This window comes from Puma concolor, chromosome A3 (assembly GCF_028749965.1).
Source record: "Puma concolor isolate L17-30 chromosome A3, mPumCon1.1.hap2, whole genome shotgun sequence".
In the NCBI taxonomy this organism is placed as follows: Eukaryota; Metazoa; Chordata; class Mammalia; order Carnivora; family Felidae; genus Puma; species Puma concolor.
The window spans coordinates 139,543,132-139,567,667 of NC_141669.1; the positions used below are offsets into that span (position 1 = coordinate 139,543,132).

At 59.8% G+C, this 24,536-nt stretch overlaps 1 protein-coding gene and 1 long non-coding RNA gene across 3 annotated transcripts in view; one reads left to right on the forward strand and one right to left on the reverse strand.

Moving 5' to 3' along the window:
- Positions 1–22,239, reverse strand: part of TAF4 (TATA-box binding protein associated factor 4) — a 66,478-nt gene extending 44,239 nt beyond the window's left edge. The window contains exons 1-2 of one of the 2 annotated variants that reach the window (XM_086702626.1): positions 21,955–22,238; positions 20,878–21,873 (exon numbers count right to left, since the gene is read on the reverse strand). In XM_086702626.1, the coding sequence (XP_086558752.1) occupies positions 20,878–21,873; positions 21,955–22,204 (1,246 nt within the window). In that variant the 5' untranslated portion in view covers positions 22,205–22,238. Of the gene's footprint in view, positions 1–20,877 lie in introns of both variants that reach the window. The other variant, XM_086702625.1, reaches the window with a different exon arrangement.
- Positions 22,240–22,392: 153 nt separating this feature from the next.
- Positions 22,393–24,241, forward strand: LOC147582859 (uncharacterized). The gene is made up of 2 exons (XR_015249580.1): positions 22,393–23,229; positions 23,809–24,241. It is a non-coding gene; the product is annotated as an uncharacterized LOC147582859 (long non-coding RNA).
- Positions 24,242–24,536: the final 295 nt, after the last annotated feature.

Here is a 24,536-nt window from a genome sequence, read left to right on the forward strand (position 1 = left end):
GACCCCGATGTGTGCGTGCTGGAACTTCGTGTGGCGCACGCGGCCCGTCACCCCTTCCGGAAGGACCCCCATCACATGTAATGTGCCGGCACAGAGCTGGCACTCGGTAAGGACATGGCCATTAAAACCACGGAGTCTGTAACTCCCCACAGTAGTGGAGGACCGGGGAACTTTTAGAAAGGAAACGGTGCGTCAGGGACAGCCACAATGATCGCCTGGTGACAAGAATATGGATCACCCTTCACATCTTTCCCGTATTTTTTTGTCCTTATCAAATCTTGCAGGATGAGCATACATCACGGCAGTTACCCCCTCATCCACGCTGGGCTCCCGCCGCTTCCGCGTGGGAAGCAGAGGACCCTCCCCTTGACTCGAGGTCGGAAGGTCAGGTGCAGCCTGGCTCTGCGTCACGTGCCGCGTCCTTCACGTGACGTCCATCCCCTGGCGCGGGCACCTCGTCCCGTCACCTGGGCACGAGGAGGGTGAGCCCAGGACAAGAAGGTGCCCCGGAGAGAGACCACAGTCACACGACGTGTGTCACAGCACATTGTCACAACCGTTCTGTTTCACCGTTATTGTTAATCTCCCGCTGCGCCCGGTTAGGGTTTATAAACCGCGCTCGACCGAGGGCGGAGTGTGTGTCGAGGAAAACACTTGGTGCGTGTAGGGCTTGGTGCCCCCACGCTTTCGGGCTTCCTTGGGGGTCTTGAAGCGGATCCCCCTGCAAATAAGGGCGGGGGGGGGGGCTGCTGTATTTACATGGAAATACGTTCTGTATTTACATCTGTTTAAAAACCAGATGTTGTTTGTAACTACGGACAAGGGGAGCTGCACCTTCTAGCGGCCACTACGGAAACGGCCAGGCCTGGAGGGAAGCCCCAGACGCATCCGTGGGGTTCAGTGCACAGCCAGCCCCTGACGGACACTCAACTTTCTCTAACGAAGACCACGCGACGCTTCCGTTTGAACAAAGCCAAGATGGACCCGACTCGGGTGGTGCCCACGGCCCCCAGCACGTAACTGCTCACACAGGTGCCCGGGGGGGGGGCAGCGGCCCTTCTCCAGGCACAGCCAACAAACCTCTCCTCACCGCATGCAGACGCTTCCAAGCGCTCTGTTTTAGCCATAAAAAAAGTGTGTACGCATATCAGACCCGATCGACCGTTAACGAAGCCATTTCAAACAAGCCCCTGAACACCAGAGCCAGCTTCTTGGCCTCAGGAGACCGCAGACGCTGGCACTTTATACAAATGACAACTACCCTCCCTTCCAGAACATGATGCAGCACCGAGGCAGACAGAGAAAGAGGCACCATAACCTTTTAGGTGCAGCTTTACTGAAATCTAGTTTACAAAGAATAAAGTCCACCTGTTTTAAGTGCACAATCTGGGAGCTCGGGCAAATAAACACACTTGAGTAGTCACTCCTGCAGTCGAGACCTGAAACATTTCCATCAAGTTACAAAGCACCCCGGCACCACGTGGCAGGCTCCCCAGAGCAGGCCACCGCTGTGGGCACCACGCGGCTTCTCCTGGGGTCTCAGAGACCTGGGATCGTGCAACGGCCGGTCCCCGGGGCCTGGTTTCTTGCACCCGGCAGAGTGCTGTGAGCCCCTCCACAAGGCTGCAGGTGTCAGCACCCTTTCCTCCACGTCACCAAGTACCGACTGCGGACGGGCCACACGCCGTGCACCTCACGGACATTTAGGTTATTTCCAAGTTGGGCTCTGGTGAGTAGGGCTGCTGCAAACACTGCCAGGGAGTCCCTCGCGGACGTTCACCTCACTCCTCCTGGACAGGCTGCTGGACACAGCAAGGACCCAGGGCTGTTCGAGCACCTGCCACATGCTGTTTCCTCCTACTGGGCACTCACCCCCAGCAACCTGCAGGCTCCATGACCCCCACACCCACCGGCTGGGATGCAGCCTGTTAGTGGGCGTGGAAGCGATGGGGTACCCACTGGACTCTAACGTGTCTTTCTCTGATAACCAACGACGTGAGCATCTTCTCATATGCTTGAGGGCCATTTTTATACCTTCTATTGTGTCTGTTCAGACCTTCTGCCCATCCTTTTTTTTTTATTTTAAGTATTTTTATTTATTTTTGAGAGAGAGACAGAGCACGAGTGGGGGAGGGACAGAGAGAGAGGGAGACACAGAATCTAAAGCAGGCTCCAGGCTCCGAGCTGTCAGCACGGAGCCCGATGGCAGGGCTTGAACCCACGAACCGTGAGATCGTGACCTGAGCTGAAGTCGGACACTTAACTGACTGAGCCACTCAGGCGCCCCTCTTCTGCCCATTCTTAACGGTCTTCTGACCACTGCTCTGACCTGCCTCCCTGTGCTCTACATAAGTTCTCCGTCAGATGCACCACCCCACTCCGAAGCCTGCCTTCCAGTTTATCAACGACGACTATCACCTAGCAAAAGTTTCCTTCTGATTCTGAAGTCTGGTGTATCGATCTTTTCCACTGTGGTTGGGGCTACCTGTGTCCTACGAAATTTCATACTAACTTAACCCGCGGTCATAAAGATCACCACCTGAGATTTCAGTGTCACGGCCAGAGGGCCACACTGCCACTTCTGGGAACTCTGCGGCCAGCGTCTGCACCCGACAGAGGACGATCCCAGAATGCATGATCCACTTCTGCTGACATCCTTTCTCTCCGGAGCGGCACACCAGGTGTGATGGAGCGCGCACGGAAGCTGGGCGCTATTCGCTCCCACCTGACAGTCTGTCTGTGAGACTGCTCGGCAGAGACCCACTGTGCTTCGCCTTACCTCCCCCCCCCCCCCGAAACTGGCACCCTACAAGCGCAAGGGGGCGGGTGGATGCTGGAAGCAAGAACAGTGAGGACCAACCAAAGCAGAGCAGGGCCATGTCTTGGCCGGACTCGGTCTGAAGCCACACCCACAGAGCGCCAGGGCCAGGCTCGTTCTAAGGGAACTGACTCACAAGTGTGGGGGGTAAAATCTTAAATCCTGTGCTGAAAACGGAGCACGCCAGCCGCCCCCAGAGTGCTTCACTCTGCTTTAGAACAAGTCCGGCTTCGCCGTGAGAAAAGCGACCCCTGGTTCCCACGGTACAAACGCAGTACCCTACAACCTACAAACCCATGCTGCCCCGTTTCAATCACGTAGAAGACGACACAGCCGAGGGAGCCTGAGATCTCCTGTGTCAATGCCGGCTCCCAGACCTCTCCCTGCCAGGACACTCAGACAGAGGGGCTGCCTGGCGAGCAAGCATCAGCCAGGACGCTGTTCCCTCGGGATCCCCCACGGCCAGGGTGGCCCCCAAACCTTTTTCCCTCCTACGTGCGCCCTTTTCTGCCAAGGCTGGTCTCCCGTCCACCCCGACCACCCCGACGTGCACTCATCACCACGCCCACTCTGTTCCACCACCAAGGTGCCCCCTCACTGCGGCGGGCTGCTTTCCAACACAAGTACCAAAAATCACCCCTGAAAGTCCCCTAAAGCCCCAGGAGGTCTTGGGCTGAGCGGGTTCCCTCCTGCAGTGACACGGCCAACTCCTCCCAGGTACTGGAGCACACGGGGGCCTGTTCACCTGAACCCCAGACCAAAGAGGGGGCTTGCCTTTGAGGAGTCTGGTGTACCGAAAATGCTTTTGTAGAAACACTGAATCGTGCGTGGGGGCTGAGCAGAGTGACATCTGTTGCCATACCAAGACTCCCTGGGGCACACCTCCTTGTCCCCCTGAGGGGCGCTGCTAACCATCCGTGTTATGGCTCCGAGAGCTGGCACTCAAGGGTCGAGGGGACCTGCACAGCCAGTCAGCAGTGGAGCCTGGCTGCACGGAGTCCCACTACTGGTTGTCGCTGCGTGGGCCCGCCTGACCCTGGCTCGGGAGGACAGCAACATCCAGAACCACCTGCAGAGTCGAAGGGGACGTCCCCCCGCCCAGGGTTCCCAGGGCTCGTCCCCCTCCCGCACTCCCCCTCCCCAGGCAGCCGGCTCTTCGGCCCCGCACACACTCATCGCACCGGCTCCCGCTACGGCAGGTCCGACCTCCACCTCCGCACCTGTGCCACCCACCAGGCCGGACACAGCTGCTGCTCCTCTGGACACGGCAGGGCTAACGCAAACCCCCATCGGGCCACCACCATGACCGGTCCCCAGGCCAGGGAGGGGCAAGCGGGCTCAGGATCAGGGAGGCCCCGAGCAGCGTGCCTCACCAACCCGAGCCTCAGCCACCCATCTGCGAGGGGGCAGTGGGGGTGCAGGAGACGTGCACGGCGCCTGACTTCTACGTCCTGCCCCCGGTGGGCAGAGAACTCATGGGCGCCCTTCTGGGTCGATCCTATCCTCCTCCTGTGCCCTGTCCCCTTATCTGTCACCTGCCCTCACAAAGGCAATGTCTCTTACTGCCCCCATTCCCACCTGGCTAGACCAAGACGCATTTCCTGAGACCAGGATATGGCAGGAACCTCCTAAGGTCTCCCTGCCTGACTCCCCCTTTGACCTCCCAGGGAAGATGCTCACTGACAACTGTTCCCAAAATACCTCCATTCGTGAGAAAAACTCTTAGTAAACTAGGAATAAAGGCAACTCCCCCGACCTGATAAAGACTGTCCGCAAAAAACCTACAGCTAACATCCTACTTCACGACGAGAGACTCAAAGCTTCCCTAAAAAGGGAACAAGGCAAGGAGGTCTCTCTTCTCACTGCTGCACGTCAACATGGCACCAGGCATCCCAGCCGGTGCAACACAGATGATGAGATAAAAGGTACACAGACTGGGAAGGAAAAAATAAAAAACTGTCTTTGTTCACAGGATCATCTACGTAGAACCCCCCCCCCCAAATGACAGAAGGGGCGCCTGGATGGCTCACTTGGTTGAGCACCTGACTTCGGCTCAGGTCACCATCTTCTGGTTTGGGAGTTTGAGCCCACACTGGGCATGCTGCTGTCAGCGCGGAGCCTGCTTCGGATCCTCTGCCCCCACCCCCCACCCCCCGCACCTCCCCACTTGCACGTGCTTGCTCTCTCCCGCACTCTCTCTCTCTCAAAAACTAAGTACGCTTTTTCTTTTCTTTTTTTTTTTTTTTTTTTTATTTATTTTTGGGACAGAGAGAGACAGAGCATGAATGGGGGAGGGGCAGAGAGAGAGGGAGACACAGAATTGGAAACAGGCTCCAGGCTCCGAGCCATCAGCCCAGAGCCTGATGCGGGGCTCGAACTCACGGACCGCGAGATCGTGACCTGGCTGAAGTCGGACGCTTAACCGACTGCGCCACCCAGGCGCCCCCGCTTTTTCTTTTTAATGACAAAATAAACTCCTGGAACTAAAAATGATTACAATAAAGTTGCCACATATAAAGTTAACTTACAAAAGCCAATCACTTTCCCATAAACCAACAATGAGTAGAATTAAAACACGTTATCATTTACGTTAGCACCCAAAAAACATGAAATACTTAGTTATAAATCTAACGAAATACAAGACCAAATAAAGCCAACTAAAAACTCTGATGAATTAAATCAAAGAACCAGATAAATGGAGGGACAGTCCATGTTCACAGACAGGAAGACTCGATATCGTCGGGATGTCAGTTCTTGCCAGCTTGGTCGGTAGCTTCACTGCAATCCCACTCAAATCTCAGGAAGTCACTTTATGGATATTGACAATGGACGGGAGGCCACGGACCCAGAGGAGCCAACGCAAGAGCTGGAGGGGGACTGCCCGACATCAAGCCCACCGCGAAGCCACAGCAATCACGCCGCCGTGTCCCGGCGGAAGAAGGCACAGACCGTGGGACAGAACAGAGCCCAGAAACAGGCCCCAGAAACCCAGTCGACGGACGTCTGACGAAGGAGCGGAGGCGACACGACGGAGCAGAGACCGTCTCTTCAACAACCGGGGCCGAACCCGCCGGCCGGCCGCCTGCAGAAAAACGCATCCAGACACGGACCTTACCCCCTTCCCGAAAATTCACTCAAAGTGGGTCACAGACTTAAAGTAAAATGCGAACCCTGATCTCCTCGATGACAACCCGGGAGAAAGTCTCGGTGACCCTGGGGATGGCGATGAGCTTTCAGACACAACACCCAGACAGGATCCGAGAAGGAAAGCTGGCAAGCTGGACTGGGGTAGAATTAAAGACGTCTGCTCTCGGAAAGACTGTCAGGAGCCACAGACTCGGAGAAAATAGGTACAAACGACATTTGATAAAAGACAGTCATCCTAAATATACAAAGAGCTCTTAAAACTCCACAGTAAGAAAACAACCCAATTAGAAACGGGCCGGAGACCCGAGCAGGCCCCTCACCGGAGAAGACGCACAGATGCAGACGGGCGCGGGGACAGACGCTCCGCATCACAGGTCGTCAGGGAGACGCAAATCACAACAGCGAGGCACCACGCACGCCTGTCACCAGGGCCCAAACCCACGACCCTGATGACCCCAGACGCTGGCGAGGGCGCGGAGCGGCAGGAGCGCTCGGTCGTTGCCAGTGGGAACGCAGGACGGCGCGGCCGCTTTGGAGGCGAGTTTGGTGTTTTGCTACAAAACGAACCATACTCTGACCGGACGAGCCGGCAATCGTGTTCCTTGCGATTTATCTACACGAGTCGAAAACTCGTGTCCACACAAAAACCTGCTCACGGATTTTTACCGCGGCTGTGCTTGCGGCTGCCAAAGCTTGGGAGTGACCACGGCGTCCCTCAAAGGTGACAGATAAATAAACTGTGGTAGATCCAGAATATGGACTGTCAGTCAGTGATAGGGAGAAACGAGCTCTCAAACCACGAAAAGATGGAGGAGAATCATCAATGCACATCACTAAGTGAGAGAAACCAATCTGAAAGGCTCCGCACTGTGTGACACCAACTGTAGGGCCTTCTGGAAAAGGCACAACTACAGACATTAAAAAGATGGAGTCGGGAGGTGGGGAGGGGTGAACAGGTGGAGCACAAAAGATTTTAAGGGTAGTGAAAATACTGTTTGACACCATAAAGGCGGATACGTGTCTTTCTCCGTGTGTCCAAACCTCTGAGATGAAGCTCATGTAAGCTCCCTAAGGGATGCGTGTCAGTGCAGCTCATGCCCTGTGACAAAGGTACCCTCCGGTGGGAGACGGCCACAGTGGGGAGGCTGTGCTGGGGGGGAGGAGGGGACATATGGGAAATCTCTGTATTTTCCTCCTAATTTTGCTGTGAACTTCAAACTGCGCTTAAAAAAAAAAAAAAATTAAGCTCTTTACCAACAACAAAACAAAACCCAAAAAACACTTTTCATCTGCTTTTGTTGGTACCTGGAGACTCAAGCGCGGTACCCCAAACCCCTGTCCAAGTGGCCTGTGGACAGCTGGCTGACCAGCAGAGCTCTCCCATCTGCCACACCTCTTCCCCCGCCAAGAGCCCACTAAGCCGAGAGTCAAGGAATGGACGTGGCCCCACACCCCCGACAGGAGGAGCCAACAGAAGGACGAGATGCCCACAGAGGCAGAAAGAGAGACGCGGACTCTGAGAGAACGGGAGGGGTCTTTCTGGCACCCCCCAGGGCTCAGGCAGGATGTCCACGCTCTAGGCAGAAGAATTTTTGGCCACGAGGTCCTTTCCTCAGAAACAGAGGACATCCCTGCGTCAAGGGTCCCCTGTCCAGTCCCGCCTGACCGCTACGAGGGGAGCCAGGGCACCACGATGGCTCTCCATCCGTACAGCGCTCACATGAGCCAGAACTGGCAGACCCTTCATAACACGCTCCAGCAAGACAGAGACCTGCACACTGCTGTGTGACCGGCACCATCCTGGGCACCAGGCATCCGTGGGGCTCCTCCCTCAGGAAGCAGCCTGGGGAAGAGCTGAAAGTGCCAAGATTGGGGGGGGGGGGCATGGAGACAAGCCCCCCAGACACAAGAAAATTGACAAACTCAAAGGAATTTCAGAAAGAGAACAGCAGGACATTACTTAGAAGGGAGGAAACCCCCCCAGAGGGGACCTGGAACATCAGGTGAGGAAAGGACCTCTGGCACAGACCGGACCCGGCAACGCCGGGCTCCGCAGGTGCCTCCTTTCCAGCCGGTGCAGGTGTCTCGGGCATGGGGACACGTGCTCGCCACGCACGGACAGCGCTCGGGCACAGGTCGGCACCCGGAAGGCAGGCTGCGGGAGGCTTGGGGGCACCGCGGGAGGCCTCCCCAGCCTGCCGGCTGCACCCTCTGGCCCCAGGGCCACGGTGCCAGAACAAGCCATTTACACACCGTCCCGGCTCCGTGATCCCACATCCGCCCTTCACTCTCCAACCAGCCCTGCTGATCAGGCAAGTGTGCCCCTCCTCCAAGAGAACCCCACTTCTGGTTTGATACAGGACGCCGATTTCTCAGGAGCACGCAGTGCTGTGTGGCGGTCGGGCCACAGGGCACACCGCCCAGCACAAAGCCTGGGGACAGCCTCCTGCGTGCCCCCGGCCCTCCAGAGGAAGGAGGCAGGAAGGCCACCTCTGGCGTGTCCCCTCCCTGCCACCCAGCGGCCCCCACCTGTACCTGCTGCCCCCACCAGGGCAAGCTCTCCCTCTCACCCCCCAGTGGAAGTGGGGCTGGGCCACTTCAGCCCCTCACCCTCCCTCATCCAAGAGGCTGGCTCAGCGTCCCTCCTCCCCAGCTCCTGTCCTCTCATTCGGCCACCCCCCCGGATGCCTGACCGGACACCTGGCATCCCCCAGCGGCTGGCACCAGCCCCCTTCTCTGCAGCCTGCTGGCTGCCCCTTGGGCCCTGCCCCCCACTTTCTCTCTCTGTGGCAACCGCTGACCCGTGCGCAGGTACATACAGAGCAGCCACGAGCCGCGGGCGGCCAGCAGGCACCTGAGCGAGCCAACGTGCAGGCACAGCATCCAGAGGAAGCGGGACGCCAGTGGCTCTGGACACCGTGCCCAGGGGCAGCATGTCGACCTGGCAACACCTGGGAGGCGGGTTGAACCCGATGCGTTAACACGGACTTCACCTTGTTGCGCTTTCACATCCCTTGTCCTTTTGAAGGCGCTACCAGAAACGTCACACTCTGTGTGTGGCCCGCATCACACTCCTCCTGGAGAGCACAGCTCCCAATCTCCCGTCTTCGGGAAACAAGTCCAGAAACAACAAAAGGAACTGTCCCTACACTCCAAGCACATGGCTCTGTTCCTTCCCCCTCTGAAACCAGCATCCCCAAAGGCTGTCCCCTCCCCACCTTCCCCCCGAGGCCCGGCCTGTCCCGGCCTCCAGGGGCAGATCCAAAAGCAGGTCTGCCCCTAACCTCCTAAGCTGGCCACCGACACACAACAGGTAGACACTCACCGCCCTGACACGCCCCTGACCCCATGACCTGGCACCCTGCGCCCCACCCCCCCGCGGGCCCCCCATGGGCCCCCTGCTTGGGCCTGTTCCCCTCTGCTGGTTCCTCCTCTGTTCCACCTCTAGGTGTCAGATGTCCCCCAACAGGTCTCTGGCCTGTCTTCTCTTCTCTGGGCTGTACTGTCCCTCCTCCAAACCGGTGAGCACACCACCCTCGTGGTTTAAGATGACATCAGTCTTTTTTTTTTTTTTCAAAGTAAACTCTACACCCAATGTGGGGCTTGAACTCACGACCCCGAGATCAAGAGTCTCACCAGCTGAGCCAGACATGTCTCCTGAAATATCATCAGGGCCCCCGCCACCGATCCCCAGCCCGGAACCCACCTCTGAATTTCACACGCAAATCTCAGGTCTCCCTGACCCCCTCCCGGACCTCCAGTGCACGACCCCCGCGTACACATGTAGAACCAAGAACGTGAATCTCCGTAAAGAGACCCGGCCTGTTCTCAAGATCTCTCCTGTGTGCGGCTCTGTCGACGAGAGTCTGCCAGTGCCCCCTGGGCTGGCCACCCCTCCCCAGGCAGGAGACCCAGGCGCAGTGTGAGGGCCCTTCTCACAAACAACACAAGAGAGGATGAAGGAGTCCTGCTTGTCTCCACGTGACAAAATACCACACGGCACAGGACGGAAGCATCACTTACGGCCAAGGTCCCAAAGGACGCCTCACAGCACGGTACCCTTTCCACACGCTTGAAGCTGAAAAACCCCACACACTTAACGATGCTCAGGGAGGCCACGGGCAGTTAGGAAAAGAGAAGCAAAGGCGTGGAGGCCGTGGGGTCAGGACGACGGCGGCCACAGGCTGGGGGCGGCGGGGGTTGGACGGTCCCGTGGGATGCTGGCAGGCTCCCAGCTGTTCTGTGGGGTGGAGTTTGCAGGTGCTCGTCACATACAGCAGGTCACGCGGGGACCGGAGACTGTGACTAACTCAACTCTGCGCGTCTAAGATCCAAAACATCCTGTCCCGCACTAGTCTTCTGTCTCAGTTAATGGCTTTTCAAAGTCGTGGCCCGTCCACCAAGCGGACAGACCACAAACGCCTCCAGAAGACTCCCTGACTCACGCCACAGGCATCCCCGCCACACGAGCGCCGCGCTGATGCCGAGCTTCAAAAATGAACGCGGCACAAGCCACGCTCTCCGACCTCAGGTGCTCCCGCTTCGCCGGCAGGTACAGCCTCGCCTGGACCGACTCACGGCCACCCGCCCACTGCCAGGCCCCGCGGAGACGGGCCTCGGTGGGACACGCCAGTCCCGAGGAAGCGCCCCGCTCTACCACGGGGTCCATGAGGCCGGCGCCCAGAAGCACTGCGGCAGCCTGGGCCTGAACGACACGCAGAAGCACCCAGAAAATAATGCTGTGAGGTGCAGCCGCGACCTGGCGCGCTGCCCACTGTGGAAGCAAGCGGGGGGGGGGGGCCAGAGCGGGCGGGGAGGTTGTGAACGCCCCACGGCCAGACCACCGTCAGGAGTCCGGCTTTGTTCTAGAAGTAACGAGGGACCTGTGGAGGTCCTTGTGTGCAGCAGCCCAAGCAGAGGGGACGTAGTGAGGAATGACGAGGCGCGACTAACAGGTAATGCGACAGGGCGGGGACAGTGAGGCACCCAAGTGACCGACACTACACCCTCCCGTGCCTGCAGCCCCACCTGGCGCCTGCCCACGACCCCACACTGGGCATCTACTGATGAGGACATCCAGGAGCTGCCTGGAAAGTTCTAAACTACACACAACTGCAAGAGGAAACGCTCTAGGGGTCCACCCCCCAGAACAAACAGTCACTAAAAATTCTCATAGTGGCCTCGGGTCTCTTTAAGAGAAATAAAACGTTACAGAGAAAAGTGGAGGTCCCGTGCACAGGCCCGTACCCCCACCGCCCCAGAAGCAGCCACCTGCAGGGAACGAGGGGACTCCCTCCAGCCACCTCCCACACTTGGACACACACATGCCCGCGACACGCAGACCTGAAGAGCGTGCGCCCCCTTCCGCCACCCCTAACCTGCCTTCCGTGCACAGCGCACCTCTGCCGTCCAACATGCCAGCACTGAGCACGGAGCGTGCTTCTGCCCCCGCCGCACACCGTCACACGCGGCTGCTCATGACCGGGCCTCCGAGGGACTGAGGCTGACGGTCTCAAGAAGGCCAGGCCAGCAAACTCCCCGAGCTGACGGCACAACAGTGTCCTCGAGGGTGGCGTGTCCCCAGCAGGTCGGCAGCCCTACCCACGCCAGGAGACGGCCAGCTGTCCCGGCGGTCACCAAGCCAAGTACGGTCAGAGACCCCTACGGAGGTGTGTCTGGACCATGGAGCCCCCAGAGTCGGAGAGGGGCTGGCTCCACCATCAGTTCCAGGATCGGGACCCCAGGGAGCGGTGTCCAAACCACTCAGCATGAAACGCAAGCCAGGGCTGGCCCACCGGGCACCCGGCCCAGAGCGGTCGGGACCCTGGCCCAGACTCGCAGGACTCCCAGTGAGCTCCGCGCCGGGCTCCCACGGCCCACTTGGAGGCTGTCTTTACTACGTCACCTAGAGCTTGGGAGACGCTCTGAACAAAGTTTCTCAACTGTTAAATACGTACCAAAGTGGCAGCAACCCTGACTTGTTATCTAATCAGTCCAGAGCAGCAGAGAAAATGCTGGAGTGTCCAAAATGGACTATAACAGACAGAAAGCTTATTTTCAGCAATTACTGCAGGAAAAGGAGAGGCTAATGAGATTCCATTTCAGAAACGATGCTGCATTTATCCCCACCTCCTCCCCTTGCAAACCCATCTTCCGTGGCCCACCAACAGCCCCATCAGAAAGTAATTCCTGAGGACGGGGACTGCCCTACTCTAGCACAAGTCTGATCTGAAGTTGGTGCCCAATGTCTGCTCATCGACCGACTAATCAAACTCACGAAGCGTGGCTCTGCCCTCCGAGGCCACGAGCAGGGCTGATGGGTGGCCGCCCGGGCACAGCTCTGCAGTCAGGAGAAAGGGCCTTGCACCTGGAGACCAGGGGACCTCCCGACCACTCACCCCTTCCCGCCGTCGGGATGGCCCCAACCTTAATGCCCGCAGCCACTCGGAGAGGAGGCCGGGGGGCCGTCTGGTAGCACGAGGCACAAGCCCCCGCTGACCCCAGGAGTCGGCGGCGGCTGGACACACCCCTGCCTTCCTACAGCCGGGTCTCTGGAACAGACGGCACCAGCGGCGTGTCGGCCCCTGGGGTCAGCCAGCCTCTTGCCGTGTGCTCGGGACTCGCCAGGCTGTGGATCTTCTCGCGAGAAGGCCCGGCCCTGTGTCAGCTGCCTCAAGTAGGCACGAAGACGAGATGCGGCAGGAAGGAGTGATCGCCCCAGGCCTCCCACCTGGCTGGCCTCTCTCTGGGCCCAGCCCCTCGGGTAAGGGGCTGAGGAGGCTCTGAAAAGCCACTCACCTCCTTGGGTCTCGGCATCTTCACTGGGACCACCCGGCTCTAGAATCCATCGGCACACGGCAGGAAGCCCGGGGCGGGCACACAAGTGCAAAACCACGTGGGCTGCTCGACCGCAGCACCTCGTCACCTCGTCGGAAGTGCTAATGTCCCTCCCCAGCCATTTCCACACATAAAAAGGCAAAGAAGCCGGAGGGAATTTGCTGCCTTAATGACAAACACTCCTACTTCATAAAAAGCTCCTAAAACAACAACTGCCCCGTGTCCGCTTCCCCAAAGGGCAGGTGAAAGGCAGGTGGCGTTCAGGGTCGCCCCTCCTTCGTAGGCCTCCTCCGCCCCCCCTACCTGCAGCAGGGGGGCCCGCCTGCTCTCCCGGCCGCCCTCCCCCTGCTCCAAGACAGTCCCCCAGGAGGCGGCCTCACCCTCACGGCCAAAACTTCCATCAAATGCCACGGGACTCCCAAATTCTGACCCCTCGCGGCCTCTGCCCCCAGCCCACACCTCACGCTCAACTACCCCTGATGCCTCCTCGGAAACGGCACCACACGCTTCACATTCCAGACAGGCCCACGGCCCTCCGCCCCCGTCCCCCTTCACTGCAGTCCTCGATCTCAGCCACCCCGTGATGCCCTGTCCTCGCAGCGCCGTGGATCGGCTCCCCGGCCGACGTACATCCTAGAGCAAAGGACCTCGGTCTCCATCCACATCCACGGGAAAAGGCTCACCTTCACTTGGTCAAAGAAATACACCCTAGAACCAGACACGACCTTCTAAACGAAACCTGTAGAATGGTAGCAATTTCTAAAAAGTCATCATTTTGGCCATGGCTCTCAAAACCACGGTTTTAAAAGCGTAAATGGTCGAGTCCTCAAGAAGGCAATTTGTATCAAAGACTCATGAATGCTCGACCCATCAGACGCCCGCAGAGCTGTGCACAAAGACATTCACCTGAGGGTCATTCACAGCCGACCAGGGGACGGGACGTGAGCCACAGCAGCCCCTCCCAGGGGCCTATGGGGAAGCTCCGAAGGAGGGGACTTCAAAGGCCACCAGGGCGGGGGCACTCCCCACACAGGCTAAGGCAGGAGGCGCGGCAGGACCTGGGTGACCGAAGGTCTCCCCCTGCACGTGCTTCATGCAGGCGGATACAGGTGGTGACCAGCCGGGCAAGGCGAGATTATGAGGAACTTTATTTTCTCCCTCACGGTTTTCTTTTCTGCCCACACTTCCCATAATGAATAAAACTTTGTATCAGAAGGAAAAACGTGGGAAAGGAGTCCCTTTCAAAGGACTAGTAGTGTTACGACGCTGTGGTTCTGCTACAACACCCACCGGCAGCACCCGCCTCTCCCCTTCCCCGACGTGGGGGCGCCGGGGGTGCCCTGACAAGATCAAACCACGCCAGGCCTGGCCCGTGACCTGCTGTGTTCACTAACCCATGGCGTCGGTCTACGCAAATCCGTACACAGATTATATTAAAAAGCACTCGACAAAGCTCCTCTGTGAAAGGCGTGACGGCCCCTTGGAGAGCTCCCCTGACGCACTTGCCCCCACACCGTGGCACAAAGACTGAGGTGGAAACGCTGCCTTCCGTCCCCTTCCAGCTGCGGTGGCAACACAAGACGGTCCACACAGTATAGCCACCCCACGCCCCAGCACCTCCCCCCTCCCCAAAGCGCCGGGCCTCATCGCTGACCCCACAAGGCCCCTCTCTGCCCTCTGCAGTGTCCAGGCCAACGCTGGCCACTCTGAGTGCAGAGGGTGCAGCACTGAGGACGAGGGCCTTGCTGTTCTGGCTCCTAGTGTCCTGCTCTGTCCACTCCGTGTCCACTCTGACCGCTGACTGCCCAAAACAAGTCACTGCACAGCGACAGAACCTTCTCACTGCTTGCTCCTCAGCTAAAATCTGCTGTCCAATGCGACGCGGTCATAAAGACCTGTTTTAGGATTTCCCCAACCTTAAGAGCTGGAAAACATTTCAAAATATGCCCTCGGGATACAAGTTCCCCGATGTCAGTGAGGAGGTCCCATACCACCTGGTCACACCCTCCTCAGGAGCTCAGTGGTCAAAGAACCACACACGTCCATCACCCCCTTCCCAGGCCACATGCAAGAGGCAAAGAGGTCCCATTAGACTCCAACTTCGGGATAAAAGACCCAGCTGAGGGGCGCCTGGGTGGCTCAGTCGGTTAAGCGTCCGACTTCGGCTCAGGTCATGATCTCGCGGTCCGTGGGTTCGAGCCCCGCGTCGGGCCCTGTGCTGGCGGCTCAGAGCCTGGAGCCTGTTTCAAATTCTGTGACTCCCTCTTTCTCTGACCCTCCCCTGCTCATGCTCTCTCTCTGTCTCAAAAATAAATAAATGTTAAAAAAAAAAAAAAACTAAAAAAAAAAAGACGACCCAGCTGAGAAGGCCTGCAGAGGGGCTCTGAGCCTCCAGCCCAATCTATACTCACTCACACGCCCACACTGGGAGGGCCTCTGTCCACTCACATGCAGGGGGATGTGGCCAGGCAAGTGGCCACAGAGGAAAGCAGAGGAAAGCTGGACAAGAAGGGGGCAGGCGGCTGGGTGGCTCAGTCGGTTAAGCATCAGACTTTGACTCAAGTCATGATCTCACAGTTCATGAGTTTGAGCCCCGCTTCGGGTGAGCTCAAGACCTGCTTCAGGTGAGCCCCGCTTCTCTCTTTCTTTCTCTCTCTCTCTCTCTCTCTCTCTCTCTCCCCCCCCCTCGCTCATCTGCACTCTCTCTCTCTTAAAAAAAAAAAAAAAAGGGAGGGGGTATCCATGCACTTTTCAAATGTGGGGGCGGGTGCCTAAATTGTGGACAATGTTTATACCTCTTTGTGTTTTGAAGATTTCGTTCCCTTAGTGCAGACATCTAAGGATGTGTAAGAATCAAACATTGTACTCGAAAGGGTTCCCGGTTCTAGCATAGAAACATAAAGTTCTCAATTTCCAAACGAGGCTACAGCACTTGATCTACTACACAGGGTGTTAAGAGGCACTGGTCAGCAATCTACTGCCCTGAAGTCCGCGTGTTTCTAACCTATAGTGCCCCACGCCGTGGCAATCTCACCCCCAGCTGGAAACAACTGTCCCTCACACGCTGGGGCACGGCACCCAGGACGGAGGCTCCAGTGGTGAGAAAGGACCTCTCTCCTTCAGTCTTCTTACTATCAAAGACCTGATCACATAAAAGACTGCCAGCCTCCAGTCAAAGACAAGTTTCAGAGATGAGAACCCTAAACAGTAACTATTTCCCAGGACGATCAAGAAAACCTGAGACTCCTGCTTATCATCAACATGAGGAAAAGTAAAAGTGCTTTTGAGAACTTTGCAAACTCCCCAAACCTAAGGCAAGTTGCTCCAGAGTCCTTTTAAATCTCTGCTTCAAAATTTTAAAACCAGTTAATTCTGTCTTGATCAACTCACACACGACCAGCTATTTCCCGAAAAGCTTTCTTCAAATGTATCATTTCAGATGAGGAAAGCTTACGTTTACACACCGATGCCGAAGTCAGGGTTAGGAGCACACCAGGAACTACCTTTATTTTGATTTCAAGGAAACAGCCACGTGCGCGCCCCGCTGCTCTGCCCCACCAACCTGCTTCGTTTCTAGGGCAGGGTCTGAACTGGGTCAGTCCCGTTCTGATCAAACACCACTGCCCGAGGGGACCCAGTGCCCACTTGTCAGCAACTCCTACAGCACAAGCGAGGGCACTCACTCGCCATGGCCCGGAGGTGACAGAACTCCTGGGAGTCGGGCCCTTTGGCCCCTGGGTTCATCGGCCACCCAGGTAGCAAGATCCCGCTTGCTAACCACTTCCTCGTGGGGCGCTAAGAAATACGGATCTACCCTGGACCGGCAAACGCAAAGGACTCGGGAAGTCTTGACTTTTCAAACTCCAGTAATTGTGCCGTATGCACACAGCACGCGCTGCCCTCCGGCACGGTAGGCAGCAGGAGAGAACAGATGCCCCAGGAGGGTCTAAGGGACCCCTTTCCTGGTTATTGCCAAAAGGTGAGAACCGCCAGCTCCAAAAGACCCCCACGTATGCCTGAAACGCCACCCCACCCCCAGGCGCCAAGACGGCTATGTCCTCCCTTAAGGTAGTGGTGACAGTCAGGGGCGAGGTGCAGACAGAGGATGGCCTCCCCTCCAAGCCCACGGTGTGGAAGCTCAGAGAAGCTACCTCTGTCCCCGCCAAGCAGAGCTGTCCAGTGCCGGCCGCATGTGGCTCTCCGGGAGTTCTTCTCCCTTTCTCTTTACGAACATCACCATTACACAAGTACATCAAAAGCAAAACCCCAAGGCCTTTGGGCTAAAGCAAACCCCATGCCAAAGCCCACTCCGAGCAGGCAGCCGCGCCCACTGCCCCCACGGCAGCAGGACACGTCCGCCGGGTCTGTGACCGGCCTGTGACAGCCCGGCAACTTTCCCACTCACACAACCAGAGTCAGCCACCGCACCAGGTTCCCCGGTGACTGAAAACGCGTCCAAGGCTGCTATGGCTTTGATGAGAATAAAGCTGTCTTTAGACCTGGCACCATCTACAGCAACATAATGCTTAAGACCCGCAAAAACCGTAACGTCACTGGGACAGCACATAAATAACAGACGTTACACGATGGAGGCGTGTCCCATTCGTCCCGACAGGATTCCACAATGCTTTGCAAAATGGTCAGCGGCACTTTCTAGCTGGGGCAACTGGGACTCCAAGCAGAGAAGGCAAGAGTGCCCTCAAGTAACAAAATCTAAAGGTGCAAACGCACCCCTCGGGCCACAGCACTTGCGGGCAAGACCGGCCACCAGAATGTCCAGTTCCTTTTACTTCAGTGCTGGGCTCTCCACACCCTACCGCCTGGCTCAGGGTCAGCCCTCCGGGAAATAACCCGGCCCAACAGCCCAGTCGGCTACCGCTGGGTTCTTCCCTTCCCTACCAGCAAATAACTGCGTTCATCGTGGTGGGAGCCATGTTTTTACGAGCAAGGATATTAACAGTGATAATATTCACTTCCAGTAAGGAGCACGCAAATGTTTCCAGGCCAAAGCAACTACGCCGATGGAGAGGAAACGGTGCTACGTCCCGGAATGAGAACCTACGCCCTGGCCAAACCTTCAGGTGACAGGAGAGCATTCTCTGCAAAAGCAGGACAAACAGACGTCCACTGCAAAAAACACTAACTTGCCACGCCAAGAGATAACCTTTGGAAATGAGCATCTACCTGAAAAGCTCTTTTAAAACCATTTACGCACATGCTAATTTTGGTGTCGTATCACTTTTTCTTCTCTCAACGATGATCATAACATTACCGGGATGTTACGACTAACAAGCTGTATGAAACGAGCGCTTTTCGCAGTTCTTGGAGAAGTGCCTTTGCGGCAAAAATCTCTTATCTGTTCTTGCTATCCCCATAGCGGACAAAACCGACACTCCGGTACCTTCAAACGAGCAAATCGATTACAACAACGTAAGCGTTTCTTTACAAAATTGTCCTAACAAAGAAGATCAAAATGGAACTCGCTAAAGCCAAAATCCACCTGGGTTCCAGCGCACGATGAGAAGGCCTGGGGCCCCGGTGAGACCCCCGTACCTCCTCTCCCCATCTGGAGCTCGACCTGCAGGAAGGGGAGGAGCTGACGGGCCAGCCTCGTTCATACACGCTCACTTGACACCTGTGTGCAGCCTAGAAAGGCCTCCCGCCCCTGATCCCTTCCCAAGTGTCTGCGTCTCTGAGTTGTAGCAAGAACGAGCTATTAGCCGAGCACGGTTATTTGTATAAGTCACTTCTACCTCCGCTGTATACGTCTTTGGGATGAGAGATTTCAACGAAGAGGGAACATCAAGGAAGAGAGTTTAGTATTTCCTGATCGATTATATAACTAGAATATTCATAACCTGTCATTTTGGTTTACAAAATTGCACTACTTAAAAGCGAGAACTTTCTTTCGGGGTGATACTTTTTTTTGCTCCCGCTGTTGTAAAAAGGAGGCGATGTAACTATTCAGAGTTCCCAATCGGTGGGGGCCGGGGTGTGGGGAGCGTCAAAGAAAACACGGACACACATCTTTTATATTCTAGAAGACATGTGTCACCCCAATGTCAACACGGGCTGCTCTCTGCTCTCAAATCCCGGGGACTTAACGCAAACGCTCGTGACAACTCTTACAGCTTTTTTCAAGGACTGGTCCACTGGCACACGAAGACCTCTGTGACAGCGACGTCAAAACCAAAGATGAAAGTGAGTCCAGGGTCACTCGTGGCAGAGACGCCCTTTCCCAACCATGGCTTCCTCCCCCGGCACAAAAATAAGGAAGGGGTTTCGCCTGCGCCAAGGCGCAGACCAAGGAGACCCAGCCATCCCCAGACCACCGCACCTGCAGGCGTCACACGGGCCCTGCCGGTCAGGCCGAGCGCCTGCCTCGCCAACTACTGACCAGCTCACACCAGTTCCCAACAACACGAGTGCGGCACGGGAATGGTCTCTGGCAGGAGTAAGGCAGGTGCTGAGCTGTGCAGGACCCCCAGAAAGGGAGTTTTATACATAGGGAAAGGATATTCCCACGTTTTACATAATGCACCACAACCCCGAATTCCCTTTTTCAAAGGTTACTAAAAGATCAGCCCTATTCTCCACCGAAAAGTCAAAACACACACAACGAGCAAAGCAGAACCTTCAAATAAGCGCCCACTACAAACTCAAAAAACAAACCAGACGCGTCCTAAGGGGCATCTCGACACCTCTCCAGCAACTTCTTCTGCGTCACCTTGTCCCCTCCGAGCACGGCAAGCCCCACTCCCACCCCGGAGACGTGGGTCTGGGCTGCCCACTTCCCCCGCCCCTGCCGGCCTAAGAACACCCTCACGGGCTCTGACAAGAAAACCCTCCCTTGTTAAGACGCTGAAATTCTGTCAAGGTGACCAACGGCTCTTTCCCAGAAAGCACGCGGGGACACGGGAGGTGCTGTTTCCGCTCCCGCCACCGCGTTGGCCGCTACAGCAGCACATGTTACTACACAGCCAGGGAGGAGCTCTCCAGAAGCTCCCGATCCTCGCGGGCGAGGCGGAGGGGATGCGAGAGGAGACAGGGCTTCTCAGTACTCAAGTTTCTCTCTGCTCAAGAATCCCAAAACACAGCAGCATGAGCTGGGACGCTGTGGGGCACCTTTCACTGTCAGACCTGAAGAACCCCAACCGACTGCCAGGGATGACCCAAGAGACCCGGGAAATGCACAGGCTGTGGCCGCGACCGCTCCCCCTCACTACGCACCACCGTGTGCACCTCTGAGAGACCCGCTGATCTCACCGGATGGCCCTAACCAGAGCGACCGAGCATCCTTTAACCCGCAGCACGGCACTGCTGGACGCTGTGGCCGAAGCAGTGCACGACACAGTGGGAGGCAGGGACGTGGACCAGGAAGGGTGTGTGTGCCCAAGGATCCCTCCAGGGCTCACCTGGGATCTCTGCCATCCTGCCGCTAGCAGGGAAGCGGAAGCTTTCCATGCACGCTTGCCCGGCCACAAGGAAGGGGCGTCCCTACTCTGCCTGACCTCACCAGCTGGGGGGAGTGCCCAGCCCTCCATCACAGCCCAGAGTAACAGAGGAGCAGACGAGTTCCGTTCACAAGCCCTAACACAACCGATCCCCAAAACCAGAAGGGGAAAGCAGCAGACCCAGGAAAGCCATGGACCCAGGCTGCATAACCCAGTAAGCCGTTCCAGCGGAGGCCGGCAGCCAGAGCGCTGCACGGCGGGGGGAGGGGAGGAGCGGGACAGGGGCACAGGGAGCCGGGAGAGCAGAAGAGCCGCTGCTGCACGGTGGGAGCCCAGAAACTTTGCAATGCAAACAGCAGGCTGAGGCCAAGCGATGCCCCAGGAAAGGGGACCCCTGTTGCCACAGCACCGGGGGGCCGTGCCCGCAGACACACACACACACACACACACACACACACACACACACACGCATGGCAGAGAGCTCTCCCGCACCGGCAGGGGAGCGCCCTGGCTCGTTCGCTGCAGGCCCGCGCAAGACCCGTGACCTCAGCGCCCTGCCAGCCCCACAACTTCCTGGACTCCCCGCGGGGGCAGCCAGGCCCGCCCGGCGCGGCCACTCACCTGGGGGCAGCTGGAAGTTCTGGATGTTGGTCGGGTTCTGAGGCGGCTGCGGCAGGCGAGGGGCGAGGACCGTGGGCGTCAGCGTGGCCCGGATCCCGCCGGTGGTGGCCGAGGGCGTCCTGGGCAGGCTCTGGGGCCCCGCGCTGGCCGAGCCTTTGGGCAGCCCGGTGGGGGTGCCGGGGGCCGGCGGCGGCGGCAGTCCGGCGGCGGCGGCGGCGGGCAGCGCCCCTTGCATAGTTGGCCCGAGGATCATGCCGGCCCCCGCGCCGGCCGGGCAGCTGGCCGCCAGGGCCTGCGGCGGCGCGGGCGCCGGCTGCACCGCCGTCTTGGGCGAGTCGGCCTTGGCCACCTGCGCGGGCGCGGCGGCGGCGGCGGCGGCGGCGGGCCCGGGCTGACTGTTGGCGGCGGGCGGCGGGGCGGGCGCGGGAGCAGGGGTCGGGGCGGGCGCGGGGGCCGGGGCCGGGGCAGGGGCCGGGGCGGGCGCGGGGGCCGGGGCGGGCGCGAGGGCGGGCGCGGGCGCGGCGCTGCCCCCGTTCTGCGCCGCCGCCGGGGCTCCGGCCGGGGGGCCGGGCGGCCGGGCCAGGCTGGCGGCGGCCGGCGGCGGCGGAGGCGGCGGGGCGGCGGCGGCGGCGGGGGGCGCGGCGGGCGCGGGGGGCGCGGGCGGCGAGGGGGCGCGGGGCGCGGGCGCGGCGGGGGCGCCGAGGAAGGGCGGCGTCTGGATGACAGTGGCGGCGGCAGCGGCGGGCTTGGGCGGCGGCGCGGGCGCGGGCCCGTTGTGGAGCAGGCTGACAGCAGGTGCGGCGGCGGCGCGGAGCGAGGTCCCCAGCGCGGCGCTCCCATTCAAAGTTTGCGCGGCGCCGGGGCCGCCGGGCGGGCCGTTGCGGGCGGCGGGCTGGGCGGCGGGCGCGGCCGCGGCCCCCGGCGCGCAGGCCCCGGCCCCGGGCCCGGCCCCGGCGCCGGCGCCGGCCTCGAGCGCGCTCAGCTTCGCGGCGGGCCCTGCGGGGACAAGCGGGATGGCGCGGTGAGGACGCGGGCCCGGCCGGCGCCCGCCCGCGCTCAGGCCGCGCCGCGCTCTACCTGCGGGGGGCGGCTCCGGCGCCGCTGCGGGCGCGCCCTCGGCCGGCACGGCCGCTCCGGCTCCGACATGGTTCCCGAGCGCGCCGGCGGCCGCGGCCCGCGCCTCGGGCGCGCGGGGCGCGAGGTGGTGGTGGTGGGCCGCGCTGGCCGCCAGCTGCGACTCGAGCGAGCCCACCAGGTCGCTCACCACTTTCTCGTCCACCTCGCTGTTGAAGAAGACCTCGTCCAGCAGATCCGAGCCCGCCGCCATCTTTCCTCCTCGGCCCGCCGCCGCCGCCGCTCGCCGGCGCTGGGCGGGGAGGAGGCTCCGCGCGGGCGGGCGGGCGGGCGGGCAGGCGCGGGCGGGGGGCGGCGCGCGCCTGCGGGGCGGGGGCGGCGGCCGGGCGGGCGGGGGGCGGCCGGCGTAGGGGGGGTGTAGAGGGCGGTGACGGCGCGGTGCGCAGGCGCGGCGGCGCGCCCGCCCCCGCCCGCCGCCCGGCGCGTTGCCATTGGTCACGGCGCCCCCCGCCCGGCCGCTCGGCGCCTCGTCATTGGCCGCGGCGCGCGCTTAAAAGGCGCGGCCAATGGCTGCTAGCGGCAGAGGCCGGGGCGCGGGCGGGCGGCCTGGGCTCGGTGGGCGAGCGGGCGGCCTCGGGCCGGCGGGCTGTGGGGGTGCGGGCGGCCGGGAGGGCCAGGGACTGGGGCAGACGGACGGCTAGGCGCGGCAGGCGGGGTCCGCACCCCGGGCCTGCTGGGGGCAACGACGGTGACTCGCTCTTTGTCTGCACTCGTTCCAAAATGGCTGCGGCCGGAGCTGACGGGAGCGCCGGGCGGTCGAGGGAGGGAGGGAGGATGGGAGGGAGGCCGTGCTCCCGAGGCCCGTCCGCCGCTGCCTTCGCGGGGCCGGAGCCGGGACAGGCGGGCGGCGGCGGCGCCACGGCTGCGGGCGGGCCGGGCCTGGCCGAGGACTGGCCTCGCGGCGTCGGTTGCGCGACTGCCGGGCGAGGCGGTGCGTCCTGGGCCCCGCGCGTCCCCGACCCCGTCCCCGTCCCCGTCCCCCCGCCGCGGCCCGAGCTTCCCCGGAGGGAGTGGCGCCCGGCCTGGGGCGGCACGGCTCCCGCACACGGGTATCCATAAATCACTGGGGGAGCCGACAGCGCTTGTGGCGACCGGCAGTCCCGAGTCGGGAGCGGTCCTGTGTGGACGGCCTCTTCCTGTTTGCTCTGTTCCCTTTGACAAAGTGCGTGACCTAAACACTGTGCACGAGCATCTCCGCTGTAGAACTGACTAGCTCAGGTACAGTGCTCTTCGTGCCGGGTTTTGCTTGTTTGCTTTTTACCAACAGACGGTGTTCCGGGACGCTTGGCGAGGACAACCGCGGTCTCCGGGCAGCGTGACCCAGCCCCGCGCGCCTGGGGGCGGGGGACCCGTGCACCTGCACCTCCGCGCGCAGGAGGAACGGGACGCGCCGGGTGTGGGGGCGGGGGGCGGGGGGCTGGGACCCGCGGCTCCCGTGCCCATCTCCTCCAGCCCCTGGAGCCCGGCCCGGGCTGGGGTCTGGCTTTCAAATGGCGGAAATGTGGAATTCTGTATAAAATCGTAATCTCTAAACGCTAACAAATAATTAGAAAAGCTTAAAGTAGGCCAAGCAACAGCATTGGCAGGCTGATTTCAGGCCCCGTGTGAGGACATCTGTACCGGGAAACAGATGTGAGCCATCGTCCACACCCTCAAAGCATTACGATTGGGGTGGGGGTAGAAAGTGAAGCCCACTGTTCTGTTCCGCTGCACCCTGGAGGGCCGGTGTGACTGCGGGGGAGGGGGGATCCCCACTCTCAGGTCGCCCCTGCTACATTAGTGTCGTCTTCCCTGAAGGAAGGTTGGTGGTGCCATCTCAGGGCACCCCTGCTTCTCCACACAGCCGTGGCTTCCTGCGTTCTCTGACGGGACCCCCCTCCCCCAGCCTCCCGTCAGCCTGCACTCTTGGACGCAGGCCAGCATGGCTGCTCTCCTCTGCATCTGGCCTGCGCCCTGCAGGGGCGCTGATCTCACCCGCAGACTGCTCCAGGGCACTGTCCTACAGGAAGTGTGGGCGGTTAAGTCTGCACCCCACCTCACCCCCTGTGGTCCCATTTCCCTGCCGGGGGAGTCCCCGTCCCCTGCCCCCACCCCAGGGAAGATGGGAGCCACAGTGCTCCCTGGAGCACTGCCCACCTTGAGAGTGAACAGGGGCAGTGAGGAAGCCATGGGGCCACCTTGTGCGCCTTTTCAGTGTCTCTTCAATAAAATAGAGAAAGCATCAGACACACTCAAACACGAGAGTAAATCATTTCCGCGTTGCTCTGGCCGTGTGAAAGGTACGCGATGTTGGTTGTATTCCCTTTGCTTCTGTTGTCTACCTGCAATACTACATAAGAAAACATTTTTTAAAGACCCAGGCCTAGGCTACCAGAGTCCCATTCACCTGGGGGACCTCCCCACCCCAGCGGATGGTGCTCCTCAGCCCCGTGGATCTGGCAGGGTGTGCCGGTCATCAAGAATGGATCCCTGACCCGGGGTCAAGTGCGGGAACACCTAACTGACCCATAGATGTAGACACATCC